This window comes from Crocuta crocuta, unplaced genomic scaffold (assembly GCF_008692635.1).
Source record: "Crocuta crocuta isolate KB4526 unplaced genomic scaffold, BGI_CrCroc_1.0 scaffold73, whole genome shotgun sequence".
NCBI lineage: Eukaryota > Metazoa > Chordata > Mammalia > Carnivora > Hyaenidae > Crocuta > Crocuta crocuta.
The window spans coordinates 2,326,547-2,340,042 of NW_027529443.1; the positions used below are offsets into that span (position 1 = coordinate 2,326,547).

The following is a 13,496-nucleotide window of genomic DNA, read 5'->3' on the forward strand; positions in this document are numbered from 1 at the left end:
CACCCGTCTCCCACCACCACCACCACACACACACCCCCACCCTGCCCTTGCAGCTCCCTGGATGGGTGGAGGTCACCGTCAACCTGGGTGTCCCACCTCTGCAGGGCCTGGAGTCCCTCGGCTGCATTAAGAAGTGCTTGCTGAGAAAGCCCGCGGCCGTCTCCCTCTTCTCCCAACCCGGGGTGCAGGAGGCCCCGGCGCCCTCCGGCCTGAGTGGGAGCCCCACGGTGTTCTACGAGCCCACGTTGGACTGCACCCTGCGCCTGGGCCGCGTGTTCCCCCATGAGGTCAACTGGAACAAGTGGATCCACTTATGAGGCACGTGTGGCCACCACGACCCCCCTCCCGCACTGGCCCCCTGAGGCGGGAGTGACTGGGGGGCGGGGCTCCACTTTGCCCAGCGCGCCCACCCTGTGCACAGGGGCAGGTCTGTGCCAAGGGAGCGCTCCCCCGGGCTGGCCCTGCCGCCCTGCTAGGTCACAGCGCGGCCTGTAAGGGAGCCCCTGCCAGGAGACCGGCCCGCTCTCCCCCTCTAGTTCCCGGGGCACGGCCCTCTCTGGCGGCTGGATGGTGGCGAGTCCAGACGGCCCAAGCGGGCCTGGACTTGGGTGGCTTCCAAGCTGCAGCCACCACTGGGGAAGAGCCGCCTGCCCGGCGCCAGGGTCTCCTGCGGCCCTCAGCCTTGTCCTTTGGCCACAAGGGGTCGGGAGCTCGCGTTGCTCACCCCTCCATTGCAGATGGCAGCCACCATGGTGCCCCTGGGCGGCAGGGCCCCGGCAGGGACTTTCTTGCTCCAGGCGGGACACCTGACCGAGCCCCCGGAGAGGAGCCCGCGTCCCTCTGCAGCCTGGCCAGCCGCCCGCAGGCCTCGGCGGGGCGGGCACTGCTTCCTGCCGCTGCAGCCCAGGGGCCACGGAGGCCTGGGATCTGTGTGCTCTTTTCACCTTTTCTCTTAAAAACAAAAAAAAAACATCTCTTGGCATGTATTTATTTTGTGTTTTTTTTTAATTAAAGTGAAGTAAAATGCATTTAGTTTTGTGTGTTTCCTAAAGAACGCCTGATCCCCGGTGGGGTCCCCTGCTTTCAGCTGCGAACAGCCAGGAACAGACATTCCCAGTAAAACCAGAGCAGTAAAACCAGAGGAAGAGGGGGCGGCTGCCTCTGCCCAAGACCCCTCCTCCTCTTCCTCCTCCCCTTTCCCCTTCCCCTCCCCTCCCCCTCCTCCTCCTCCTCAGCAGGGCCCCGGGCCTGGCCTTGACAGAGAGGGGCCTGCAGGTTCACCTGCCAGAGAGCTCACAGGCCTGGGGCGTGGGCTTGGGGAATGGAAGCCCTCTAGCTCTCTCCCCTCCCCTCCCCTTCTTCCATCTGTGTCAGTGTGTCTGTGTGTGTCTGTTAATTGCCAACACTTAAAAAAAATACTGGAGGGGCACCTGGGTGGCTCAGTCGATTAAGCGTCCGACTTCGGCTCAGGTCATGATCCTACAGTTCATGGGTTCGAGCCCCACGTCGGGCTCTGTGCTGACAGCTAGCTCAGAGCCTGGAGCCTGCTTCTGATTCTGTGTTTCCCTTACTCTGACCCTCCCCTGCTCACGATGTCTCTCTCATAAGCAAATAAAACACAAAATTTCTTTGAAAATTGGACATTTCACATCTTTTAAAACTCCAGATTTCTACCTTGTTGAAAAACGGAGAGACCCAGCAACAACTGCAGCCAGCAGCCGGAAGTGTGGGACGTGCCCAGCCTCACCCGCCAGGTTCTTGGATGTAAAGAGCAGCCCACCCAGACCGGGTCTGATCTGCAGTGCAGAGCTGGCCAGCTGGTGGCCCGGTGTCTCTATCCCGGGACCTGTACCCTGGTCACCCCAGGCCAGCCTCCAGGGTGACGAGGGGCAGGATGGGCACAAAGGAGGGGAGTCTGAGGGTGAACCCCAGCACAGCCAAGACCGGGCTAACATCATCTTGTTTTCTTTTCTCATTTTTACTCAAATGTAAAAGAAGTAGTACTTAGGGGGATTTTTTTTTGACACCAAATAGAATAAGGGGTGCTCTCTGCTCTATGAACAGAAAATACTTCACAAATGCCACGCGCTTCCTTTGGGAACATGTGTGGGAGGAGAGAGAGGGTCACGGGAACCCAGTGTTGGCATTCATGTCTCAGAGCTTTAGTTTTCTCCTTTGAAAAATGGAGGTCCTTGCAGGAGGACCAGATACACTGAAGAATACGTGGTGCGAGCACATGGTAGGGGTCAGCAGAGTTTATCTTCTTTTCTGTCCCCCCCCCCCCAACGATGAACGATGGTTGGGGCCTGTGTTTGGGGGATAGGACAGGGACGAGGAGTGCAGCCCTCCGGTGGAGAGATGGGCTTCTGTTACATTCCACAGCCACCCATTCTGTGCAAGGATGATCTGTTCCTCACTCTACCCACCTGTACATCTGTTCATCTGTCCACCCACCAATTCATCCTTGCCCACCCTGCCCATCCATCCACCTATCCATCCATCCACCCATCTATCCACACATCCATCCATCCGTCCATCCGCCCATCCATTTATCCACCTGCCCATCTGCCCATCCATCTACCCATCCATCCATCCATCCACCCGCCCATCCATCCATCCATCCATCCACCCATCCATCCTTCTGCCCATCCACCCATCCATCCATCCATCTGTCCATCTGCCCATCCATTTATCCACCTGCCCATCTGCCCATCCATCTACCCATCCATCCATCCATCCATCCACCCGCCCATCCATACATCCATACATCTGCCCATGAGGGCACCTGACCTGTTCACCCCGGCCTGCCCCTTGCTGGAACCACAGGGCCCAGACACCCGTGCATCTGTCCACTCTGTGTCCCCACCTGCCCCCCCCCAACTCATTTGGTTCTTATTCCTTTTAACTTACATCTGCAACACGGTAATCTGTTCTCTTTAAAACACTTAAAACAGGGGGCGCCCGGGTGGCTTAGTCGGTTAAGCGTCCGACTTTCACTTGGGTCATGATCTCACAGTTCGTGGGTTCGAGCCCCGCGTCGGGCTCTGTGCTGACAGCCAGCTCAGAGCCTGGAGCCTGTTTCAGAGTCTGTATCTCCCTCTCTCTCTGACCCTCCCCTGCTCATGCTGTCTCTCTCTCTCTCTCCTAGAAATAAATAAAACATTAAAAAAAAAAAAACACTTAAAACAGTACAGGTAACACTTAAGCCTCCAAGCTCCTTTCCCCTGAAGATGTTTTTCTTTGTGCCTCCACTTTATGAGCCCTACAAAACAGGGGCCTGTGATGCCCTTTTCACATAAAATGTCCCATAGATAAAGCCCAGTCCACTCCCCCAACGGGGTCCCTGGCACACCTGCCTCTGGACATCTCCCCCTCACCGGCATACCTGTTCCTGATGCAGAACTCGATCCCCTGACCCTGGGGTCATGACCTGAGCCACAATACCGGCACCCACGTCCTGAATTTCCCCCTCCTTGCAGCTGCCTCGCGGGCCCCGCCTCCCTTCTGTCTTGAGTCCTCAGATCTTGTCCAGCCCTCCTCCCGGGCCCCTCCACCCAGTCCCCCTTCCTCCCCTTCCTGCCTTTTTCTCACCTGGGCTGAGAGTGATCTCTCCCTCCGACCCTTGGCCCACTTCTGCCAGGGATTTTCCAGTGGTGCATGTATGCGTGGATGTGTGCATAGACGTGTAGGTGTGTGCGTGTGTGTGACTGTGCGTGCACACGTGGGATCTCCCTGCTTTGTGAGATCTCACCACCCCCGTGGTCCGGGGTCCTGTGCCTGCCCAGTCTCCCAATGCATAGAAGTCAGCCCTGTCCAATTAACAAAAGGACCCTTCAGTTCACCGTGTGTCCTCACCACCATATTCCCACTGCAGAGGGTTGCTGTGACCATCAGACTTGACACAGCACCTGGCAGATGGAGAGAAGAGCATGAGGCCAAGTTCCAGTGGCCACCAGCAGGTGGCAGCACTGATCCCTGCTCGTTCCGCTTCCTCTGGTCTGTCCAACCTCTGCTGCGGTTGAGATCAAATCTCAACCTCAAATCTGTTGCCACTAGGGATGGAGGAAAGACCCCTAGATGCCCCGTGGTGTGAGCAACAGGGAAGGGGCCCCTGTTCCATTTACAGACTTCCAAGCAGGCCCCTGTCTTCATCTCTGTGTTCCGTTCTGTGGCATTCCCAGAGTCAGGGCGAGGAGGCTCCCTCCTGGGCTCAGTCCTCTCCTTCCTCTCTGCCCACTGCCTTGTCAGCCGATACTCTGCCTTCGGATGATTCACTCACTCATTCATTCATTCACTCAGCATTTGCTGAGCACCTGCTATATGCCAGGCAGTATTCGAGACTCTGAGAGATAGAAGGGAATAAAACAGACAAGACCCAGGGCGCCTGACAGCTTAGTCGGTTAAGCATCTGACTTTTGATTTTGGCTCAGGTCATGATCCCAGGGTCATGGGATCAAGTTCTGCATCGGGCTCCCTGCTGAGCATGGAACCTGCTTGGGATTCTCTCCTTCCCTCTTTTTCTCTCTGCTCCTCCCCCACCCTCTCAAAATAAATAAACATTTAAAAATTCTTCAGAGGAAACTGAGGCTCAGAGACAGCAGGCGTTCGTGAGAAGGGATGGAGCCTGGTCCCCCGGCTCCCAGGATGGGAGTGGAGTCCTCACGTTTCCCACTGCAAGTGACACGAAACCATCTCAAACCCACTGAGGCCAAAAAAGGAAACTCATGGCTCCTCAGCCCCGTCAGGCAGCCCCCACATCTGGTCGGGTTACACAGGGATTGATTTCTTGCTCACGATTCGGGTCCATCTCGGGTAAAGCGGAGGCTCCGCGCTCCAAGACTCCTCACGTGAGGACCCAGGCTGATGGGGCCACCCGCCAGCACCTCTGTCACTGCTCACGGTGGCAAAGAGGAGCATCAGTGGTCAGGGGAATGCTCTGGCCCAGAAGTGAGACGTCACCACCTCTCCTCACAGCCCACAGGCCAGTCCGGGTCACGTGGAACCACACAAGAGGGCCCAGAGTGTGAAGAGCTGGGAACATTTGGTCAACAGTATAACGACTTCCATACTGATGGTTTCAGGCATGGCTGGATCCAGCAGCTCAAGAGGTGTCACCAGGAATCTCTCTCCACTGCCGGCTCTGCTTTCTTGGGTGTTGGCCTCATCCCAGGTGAAATGTTCCTTCCTGGGGCCCCCCCCCCCCCCCCACTGCAGCCCCAGGCTTTCTTTAGTCGGCCCCTGTCGTTCAGAGGTTCCGGCAGAAAGAGCACACGGGCTGCTCGGGTCACATGCATGTCTCTGAACCAGTGGTGTGGCTGGGGGGGACGGAATGCTCTGTCAGCGAGGCCTGGGTCTTGCACAGCCCCTCCTGGAGCTGGGTCAGCAGCCCCACACAGATGCTGCACAGGCAGAAGCAGCAGGCACCCATGGGTGTTACCTCGACCTTGGTCCCTTCCAGCAGAGCAAGGGCAGGAAGAGCTATATTTGGGATCAGGAGAGTAGAGCCCCAAGTGGGGCTCGAACACACGACCCCTGAGATCATGACCTGAGCTGAAGTCGGATGCTTACTTGGCAGAGCCACCCAGGCACCCTGATCCTCCTGACTCTTAAGAGTCACTCGCGGGGGCACCTGGGTGGCTCCGTCGGTTAAGTGTCTGACTCTTGATCTCAGCTTGGGTTATGATCTCGCGGTTTGTGGGTTCAAGCCCAGCGTCAGGCTCCATACTAATGGCAAGGAGCCTGCTTGACCTTCTCTCTACCCATCACCTGTTCGTGCTCTCTCTCCCTGTCTCTCAAAATAAATAAACTTAAAGAGACAGAGAGACACTCATCAGCACTCCTGGCCAGGCCTCTGGGTGACAAGGAGCCGCCTTCTCCACCTCCAGGTGCTCGGGGCTCCGTCACACCTCCAGGCCCTTGTTCAACTTCTTCCTTCCACCTGAAGAGCTGGTGCATCTAACAGTTCCTATTCATGTTTCAAAGTCCATCAAGCACTGCCTCCTCCCTGAAGCCCCCCAGCCCGTCCCAACGCCCCTCTGGGCTCCCATGAGCAGCATGCTTCCGGGGCTGGCTCGGCCCAGCTGGGACAGTGGATGGCTCGCATCTCCTTCCCAATCCTGTTTAGATCCCAATCCCGTTTAGAGTCATTAGCGGTGAGTAGTCAGATGAGTAGTTTAAAATTGGCCATGTACACCATGGAAAAACACGCATGGCGCACACACTACAAATGGGGCTTTTCTGAGCGCCTCGGGCGTGCCGGCTGGAGATGGAGCAGTGAACAAAATAGAGTCGCCTTCGTGGAGCTTAGAGTCCACTTGCCGTCTTTGGTCTCTGGCCCCCGTTTCCAGGGTCCTTCCTTCGGGCTTTCACTGTCCATCTGTCTGCTCACCAGTGTACCCACTGGCCCCTCTGTTGTCCATCCACCCACCTCTGCTCACCTGGCCTCCCAGGGAGCCCAGCTCTTGCCTCTGTTTCGCACCGAAGTGCAGGAGCTGAGTCCTCTTCAGAGACTGGGCCAGTGAGGAGCGCCCCCCACCAACCCCCAGGCCTGGCTTCAGTGACCCTAGCGCCCCTCCCCCGTGCCCCAGCCCAGAGCTCTGTGGGCTGGAGGGCTGGGCTGCCTCCCCAGGGGGCTGGTGGCTCAGGTGGCCCCTGGAGCCCAATGCCCCCGAGAGGATGTGAAAACCACAGCACCCCTTGGCCCGAGTGTCCCCGGGGTGATTGTGGGGGGTGGTGAGGGCTGCTCGCTCGTGCAGGGGCTCCGGTTTCAGACTCCAGCTCCCATCTGAGCCTCACTCACTTTGAGCCCAGGCCAACAGTCCCACGGGTGAGGCCATCTGTGTTCTAGAACATTCGGCACCACGGAGTCTCATGTGCGACTCTCTCGGGGACTTCCCCAATCGCCCCATTTTACAGATGAGTCACAGTGAAGCTTTCAGCAGGACTGGCTGACTTCTACCGACTTATAGGTCAGGTTCATCCAAGAGGAGAGAGAAACCGGAGCTTTCTCCTTTAGAAAATGTCATGCTGTGGCCCGGCTTCTGGGGAGAAGGACAGGACAGGGTCTGACAGTTCCAGGCAGGAGCGGGGATGCCCCCAGGGCTGAGAGCAGGCCGGCTGAACCCCACTCTCTGCCTCCTTAACCCTGCTTGGCGCTCTTGAAAAAGCCGTCTCTAGGAGGCGACTGGGTGGCTCTGTCATTTGAGCATCTGACTTCAGCTCAGGTCATGATCTTGCGATTCATGAGTTCGAGCCTCGCATCGGGCCTGGAGCCTGTTTCAGATCCTGTGTCTCCCTCTCTCTCTCTGCCCCTCCCCTGCTCACTCGCTGTCTCTCTCAAATATAAACATTTTTTTAATTAAAAAAAGAGAAAGAGCCATCTCTAAAGTTGGGCACCCTTACTGGAAAAGCCCTGTATGTTCTTGTATTTTTCGTTATTGTTCAAGTAGGAAGTGACTGATCCCTAGCGCCTGGTCAAAACTCATGTTCAGTAAGGTGTCTTCCAATGTGGCTAAGACGTATTATCTTCTTAATTCACATTCGAACAGGCTCTCTGATAAATCATCAACGAGAACTTAACTTTCCCCTAATTCCCCGGGGGTGAGCAAATAAGATGCCAGGGGGACGGAGGGCTTCATCATCGCTGCCCATCCCTGCCGGCCCCTCCCCCAAGGGAGGCCCCNCCCCATAAATATTTCTTGGGTGCGTTGAGGGAATAACTAAGTGGGCAGCTGGAGCCAGAAACAGAAATCTTGGTTGGCGGGGGCTGTTTCTAAGAGGCTGATTTTAACCCTGGAAACCCCCTGCGGGCCCCTCGGTCCAGTGGGACAGCCCAAGGCTGCGGCTGCTTCTCAACCCCGCCCACCTCCAGCGTGAGCCTCAGTCGGGGGCTGCACAAGGAAGGAAGCTGAGTTTATTGAGGGTCTGGCCTGTCGCACTCGTACTCTCCCCATGGTGGGCCATGCCCCCCATACCTTGTCCAGACAGGAAAGTCTAGCCCAGAGAGGGGACTTGGCTGGCCCAAGCCGGCACAGACCAGAGCTATCACAGTTGGGAAGCAGACCTCAGTCCACAGCACCCCCTCCCCCAGAAACCTTCCCACATGCAGGGTCACAGTGGGCTCACTCCATCTTCTTCCCCTCCCCCTGGAAAGTGAAAGGGAACAGTCCGGACTTCTTGCGGCTCCTGGTGGCGGGACCTGGAGGGCTGGGATGCAGCCATCATGGGCAGGGCAGTGAGCACATGACCCGGGACCTCCCCACGTGTCAGGCCAGGAGGGAGGCTGTCATCCTGAGCACACGGCCACAGACACATCTGTGCACATGGGGACCTCACGTAGGCACAGACGTACATGGCCTTGGGCCTGTGGCTTCACCACGGCTATGCACCGTGTCCACTGGCATGTGTGCTGCTCATGCAGGGACACACCAGCGCGCGCCTGGGTCACACACGCGCGCTGTGAACAGCAGGCTCGGGGCCCCATCGTGGGGACCAAAGGTCGCAGGCCCCTCTGCCCTCCGGCCCAGGTGACCGCAGCTCTGGCTCAGGGCCGAGTGGCTCTAAACGGCCACTCAGCCCCACTAGCTGGCCTGGGGCCCCGCTCCCTCAGGCGGAGGGGTCACGACCACCCACTGGCGGAGGTAGCTCCTGGGGGGCCCTTCGTCCCTGGGGCTGGCAAAGTCACACTCCACGGGGCTCCCGCAGTCAGAGCCCGCAAAGCCACTGTCGAAAGTGTCCATGTCCAGGCCGGCCGGGGGCCAGCCTGCCTCACTGTCAGACACCCCGCGGGGCGGCCCGCCGCTCCAGCGTGGCCCCGGGGTCCACCCCGCCTCCTCCGTGAGGGGCAGCTTTAACCTGTCGAGGAGGCTGCCCAGAGGGCCTCCCGGCCCAGCAAGGCCACCAGTTGAGACGCAGCCACAGGAGAGGACCGTGGTCCCCGTGTCCAAGAGCGGGTCCTCAGTGCTCGAGCCGGCCTCCAGACTGGCGTCCAAGTTCAGGGCTGGGTAGCCATCATCTCCGCAGGTGCAGGACCAGGCGCATGGCCCCTCGGTGTCCGCCACGGTCACCGTGTCAATGGACACGAGGCCGTAGGGTCGGTCCCTCTCCTGGCTGAAGGCTGAGCCGCCAAGGCCGCTGGCCGCGCAGCCGACTGGGCCCCAGAAGCCCGTCTCAGGCAGCCCGTCCGCCTCCAGCAGCTCTGTGGGCTCCGGCCCCTTGCAGGCCCCGCGCGGCGGGCAGCAGGCGTGCATCTCCAAGGACGAAAGCGCCTCTGGGCTCCAGCGGACCAGCTCCAGGCTGGACGCAGAGAAGGGTGTGGCCACCCATTTCTGTACGGGAGAAAAGGGCGCGCGGTCAGGACAGGACACGAGCGCGGAGGGCACGAACGGGCGGACACAGACGAGACAGAGGCAGCGAGTGGCTGAGCCACTAGCAGATAAAGAGAGCGACAGCGGCCAGGACCACGGTGCGCCCTAGCCAGGCTCGCTCCTCACCGCTCTCCCTCCCCCTCCCCCACGGGCCTCAGTCTCCCCCTCTGCGGTAGCCTCGCAGACAACTGGGGCTCAGAGGTCCGGGCTCTGCGTAGGGTCTGGGTAGCAGGTGCCAAGATTCCCGAGTGGTGGGGACATGGGGGCAGGAGGGCCTGAGGCCCGGGTGACAGGGCCGTGGCCTGGTCCCCGGGTTCATTTCCTCCAGGACGGTTCTTGAAAATGAACCTTTTCCTGTTGGCGCACCCACAAGTGTGGACACTTCGGGCAGAAGCCTCACTTCCAGTCACAACCATGTCCCTAGAGGCTCACACAGTGCCTCGCACACAGCAGGTGCCCAATACATGTTTATTAACTAAAGGAACGCACACAGCAAATCAGTAACAAGCCACTTGGAAAGGCCTCTGTGTGCTTCGTGGGGAAGGGATGTGAGCTGATGAGGGACCGAGGCAGCGGCCCCCAAGCTTTGAGAGTCCACCAGCCCTTGCTGGCCAGGGGTCCCCCTGGTGACACAGGGTCCCCATCCCACAGGCAGTGAAAATCCCCAAGAAACCAGGACCTCCCGGGTTGGGAACCTGCGGCTTCAGAAAAGTCATCTCAGGACCCAGATGAGGCCGCCACGACTGATTTGAAATCGCTCGTCAGCTGGGTGGCATGGCCACCTGTTACGTGGCCTTTCTGTGCCTCAGTTTTCTCATCTGCAAAATGGACCTGCCAGTAGCACCCACTCCCCAGGGTTGTTTCGAAGAGTGAAGGAGGGCGCATCTCTGCAGCTCCTGGGTATCAGTGCCGTGCGCACCTAACAGACGTGGTATGTGAGCCTCAGGGCAGGGGTGGAGGGGAAGGAAAGCCTCTCTCCCCCGTGGGGGTAGGAGCCCGGGCCTCTCCCCTGCCTCACTAAAGCCATCTCCCTGCCCTGAGCCTCAGACAGAAGGGGCCAAGGGCGGAGAGTGCCCAGGCCCATGCCAGCCAGCCAGCCTCAGCAACTGCTCTGGTTCACGTTTCCTGCCATCCAGGTTCAGACAGAGGNTGGGTGGATGTCGAGCGGTAAATGGGCACAGAGCCCTGTGGGCGCCGGCAGGTGATGGCTGGTTGGGGCTCAGCGGGAGACCTGTGTGTTTTGCAGGTAGGGCCAGACGCTCCCTGAACCCGCCCCCTGGGTCAGGGGCTCCTGATGGAAGACCAGGAGGCCAGAGTGTGGCTCCAGGGACCCCCTTGCTCACACACACGCCCCCACCCCCCAGCTGGGCCCCTTGGCCGGGAAACGCTGCCTGGTGTTGTCATTCTGACAGCAGCTCTGCGCCACCGGAATTGTTTCCTGCACACCTGGTGAGCGGGTGCAAGTAACTCCCGGAGGGGTAGAGGTTTCGAGGGGCTTGTCACCCACCTTGAAGTCTCCGCTGTGACTCATGTAGAGGGGCTGGAAGAACTGCTCCGGGCTGGGCACCTGCACCCACTCCTTACACAGCCTGGGAGGGCAGACACGGGGTGAGTAGCCAGCACCACCCCCAGGGCGCAGCCTCCCGTGCAGGTGCTCCCCGACTGTGTCCTGCAGGAGACTCGGCCCCTCCAGAAACACACCTGGGCACCCCCCTTCCGGTCCTTTCCCCAAGGGCCTCAGTTTCCCCGTCTGTATAATGGGGGCAGCAAGTCTCGTGAAGGTGCCCAGAGTTTAGGTCCTTGGCTGTCTATTCTCTGCTGGGCAATCGCTGCCCCTTCTAAGCCTCCTCCGCCACGCCACCAGGGATGCCACAGGGGTGTGCGGAGCCCTCAGTGGGTGTCCGCACAGCGCCCCGCTCCCCGGCAGCTAGAGAGTGCCCCGTGCTCTCTGCTATCATTCATGTCGCTCTCTCTCCCCTTCCAGCTCCCTGGCTCTGGATGCAGATGAATAAACTGAACCGGGGGTGCAGATCCCCCGTCCAGGGCTCAGCATGTGGTAGCGGCACTTCCTGCCTCTGCCAGCAGCACTCATGAAGGCCAAGGGCGTTTAGGTTTTAATGTTAACCGGTGGCAACCTCCAGCACGAACCCAACTTATCAACGGATGAAAGCAAAAGCTGTGGTAGGAGCAGAAGGGATGGGGGGGGTTATCACCCCCACCTTCCACCACTACCTGGCGGCCCCACATGCCTCCTCCCCCTACCCCGGACTCAAAACTTCAAATTCACCAGACAAGATCATAGCCTACGTCCTGGTCATGAGCACAGGCTCAAACTCCACCTCCTCTATTTCAGAGCTGTGTGGCCTTGGGCAAGTTCTGTGACAGCTCCGGGCGTCCTTGGTTTCCCCATTTGTCCATTGAAAGTCATTGCCAAACACCCAGCTCAGAGGGCTAATGTGAGGGGTAAGTGGGCACCCCCAGCTGCACCGGCTCCGTAAACAGGAGCTGCTTCTTATCACTGTCATTGTCATTACCACTTGTGTCCCTCACCCCCACACGGCCCTAGAAAGGCAGGGGGTCAGGCTGAACCCCTCCTTGCCTCCCTGAATCCCTGGCCTCACCTCCAAGGCAGGTCAATCTTCAGCCCTAGGAAGACTATGACTATGATGACCAGGAAGATATACAGCAGGTGAATGTGGCCGCCTCCCTTTAGCTCTAGGAAGGAAGCAGACAGTGTATAAAACGGAGCCAACCTCTATCAGAGGCCACAGGGGGTGGGCATGGCGGTCAGTGGGTCTGGGCCGGTGTGGTGGGCCTTGGGAGGCTGCTGGTGCCTTGAAGGGAGAGGGGCTGGGTGCCTGCTCCCACCCCCGCCCCAGACGAGTGACTTCACCTCTCTGAGCCTCCGTGTTCTCATCTGCAAAATGGGTATAGAAAAGCCCACTGCATGGAGTTCTTCAGAGCCCCGAATACCTCCCAGGAGTCATACCTACCTTCCGGCGGGGTGTGAAAGGTGACTGGGTCACTCCACTCGCTCCAGGTCCCCTGGAAGGAAGAGCCAGGCTGCGGCCCTGATCGCACCTGGAACTCATAGTCCGTGTCGAGACGGAACTCCAAGGGAAGGAGGGAGACGCTTCTGGAGTCCACCGATATCAGCTTTCTCTGCGGACTCTGCCGGCACAGGGAGAGGACGCACCGGGTCAGCTCAGGCCAGCTCCCCACCCCTGCAGCAGAAGCACCCTTTACCAGCTGCCACGGAAGGGCCCGAGTCCGGGGCCCCTACAAGGAGCAGGCTCAGCTTGAGTCCCGCCCACTGCAGGGGGCGGGACACGGAGCCGTGGGCACTGCCTATACCTTGCATGTCATTCAACGCCTTGCTCCTGTTTCTCTGTCTGCCGGGGCAGGGGCCCTCGCTGCGGGGGCTGGGAACGCCCCGAGAGCAGCAATGGCCCCTCCTGGGCATCTTTAACCAGCAGCTTTCTAGACAGCGGGCATTTTTGGGATTCTGGAAGTCTTCCACCACAGGCATCCCGCACGGGTGCCTCTGGACGCCTCCCACTGGGCACATCCCAAACAACCGCATGTTTGGAACTCTTCAAGTGGACCCCTCTGAAGGATGGATGGTTCTAGAAGTCTTCAGACATGACTGGGCCATTTGGGAACTCTCCAACACTCTGAACAAGGACACCTCCTGAAGCCTTCAGCTCGGAAACAATGGTCCCTTCAGCACTGGACCTTCTTGGTTATTGAAACTTCCAGAGCTTTTCAGCTGTGGCCATTCTAAGCCAGGTGGGAAGGTTTCAGATGGCGCCCATTTATGAAACTTCCTCTCCTGGGACTAGGCTCAAGGAAGCCTGAGGAAATGGCAGCCCCTTCCCCTCTGGCCCGCTGTCTCTAGAAGCCCCCTTCCCACCACAGGCAACTGGGCTGCCCTGCCCTGCGCCTCCCCTCCCCTCTGTCCCCCGACTCTCTGTGAGCCTCTCACCAGATCCCAGGGGTCTCCCTGCTTCCTGTACCGCAGTTCATGTTGCAGCTTGCCCTTCAACGGGTAGGAGTCATGATTGGAGTCCCAGGAGATGTTGTAATGTTCCGAGAAGGTCACGGTCACGTTGAAAGGGGGGGACGGCTTGA

At 59.1% G+C, this 13,496-nt stretch overlaps 2 protein-coding genes across 4 annotated transcripts in view; one reads left to right on the plus strand and one right to left on the minus strand.

Annotated features, from left to right (window-relative positions):
- GTF3C1 (general transcription factor IIIC subunit 1) overlaps positions 1-1,028 on the plus strand; it is a 68,762-nt gene extending 67,734 nt beyond the window's left edge. For both annotated transcript variants that reach the window (XM_077760458.1, XM_077760459.1), the window contains one exon: positions 105-1,028. In XM_077760458.1, the coding sequence (XP_077616584.1) occupies positions 105-317 (213 nt within the window). In that variant the 3' untranslated portion in view covers positions 318-1,028. The remainder of the gene's footprint in view (positions 1-104) is intronic.
- A 6,869-nt stretch (positions 1,029-7,897) lies between these two features.
- Positions 7,898-13,496, minus strand: part of IL21R (interleukin 21 receptor) — a 33,518-nt gene continuing 27,919 nt past the window's right edge. For both annotated transcript variants that reach the window (XM_077760290.1, XM_077760291.1), the window contains exons 5-9: positions 13,351-13,496; positions 12,359-12,536; positions 11,987-12,080; positions 10,873-10,954; positions 7,898-9,326 (exon numbers count right to left, since the gene is read on the minus strand). In XM_077760290.1, the coding sequence (XP_077616416.1) occupies positions 8,580-9,326; positions 10,873-10,954; positions 11,987-12,080; positions 12,359-12,536; positions 13,351-13,496 (1,247 nt within the window). In that variant the 3' untranslated portion in view covers positions 7,898-8,579. The remainder of the gene's footprint in view (positions 9,327-10,872; positions 10,955-11,986; positions 12,081-12,358; positions 12,537-13,350) is intronic.